At 48.1% G+C, this 513-nt stretch overlaps 1 protein-coding gene across 1 annotated transcript in view; it reads left to right on the forward strand.

Moving 5' to 3' along the window:
* Positions 1–266, forward strand: part of LOC134445598 (stonustoxin subunit beta-like) — a gene marked incomplete at its 5' end in the record, with an annotated part of 499 nt that extends 233 nt beyond the window's left edge. The window contains one exon of the mRNA XM_063194652.1: positions 1–266. This exon is cut by the window's left edge and continues 233 nt beyond it. Coding sequence (XP_063050722.1) covers positions 1–265 — 265 coding nt within the window.
* Between the last annotated feature and the right edge of the window lie 247 nt (positions 267–513).

The following is a 513-nucleotide window of genomic DNA, read 5'->3' on the forward strand; positions in this document are numbered from 1 at the left end:
TTTGTTTGGATATAATGATCAGTCCTGGAGGCTGTTCCTCACCGGATACAGCTCCTATTTCTGGCACAATAATGAAAAGACTGAACTCCCTCTAGTGGCCAGCTCTAGAATAGGAGTGTATGTGGATCACAGGGCAGGAACTCTGGCCTTCTACAGCATCTCTGGAGACACAATGACCCTCCTGCACAGAGTCCACACCACATTCACAAACACACTCTACCCTGGGTTTGCTTTGGGTGATGGATCATCAGTGGAGCTGTTGTGAGGCCCCTACAGGCAACTGCTGCTCCTGCCGGGCCTCTGCAGCCCTCAAACACACACACACACACACACACACACACACACACACACATACAGGTAACCCCCCCCCCCACCCACCCACGCACGCACGCACGTACACGCACATACTCCATGTGTGTATGTGTTCTAGACTAATACTTATCTGAATTCATGTTTATTAACATTTTTCTATTATTTTGCATTTGGGTTATGCCATCTTTAGATCAAAGTGAA

Source organism: Engraulis encrasicolus, chromosome 3, assembly GCF_034702125.1.
Source record: "Engraulis encrasicolus isolate BLACKSEA-1 chromosome 3, IST_EnEncr_1.0, whole genome shotgun sequence".
Lineage (NCBI taxonomy): Eukaryota > Metazoa > Chordata > Actinopteri > Clupeiformes > Engraulidae > Engraulis > Engraulis encrasicolus.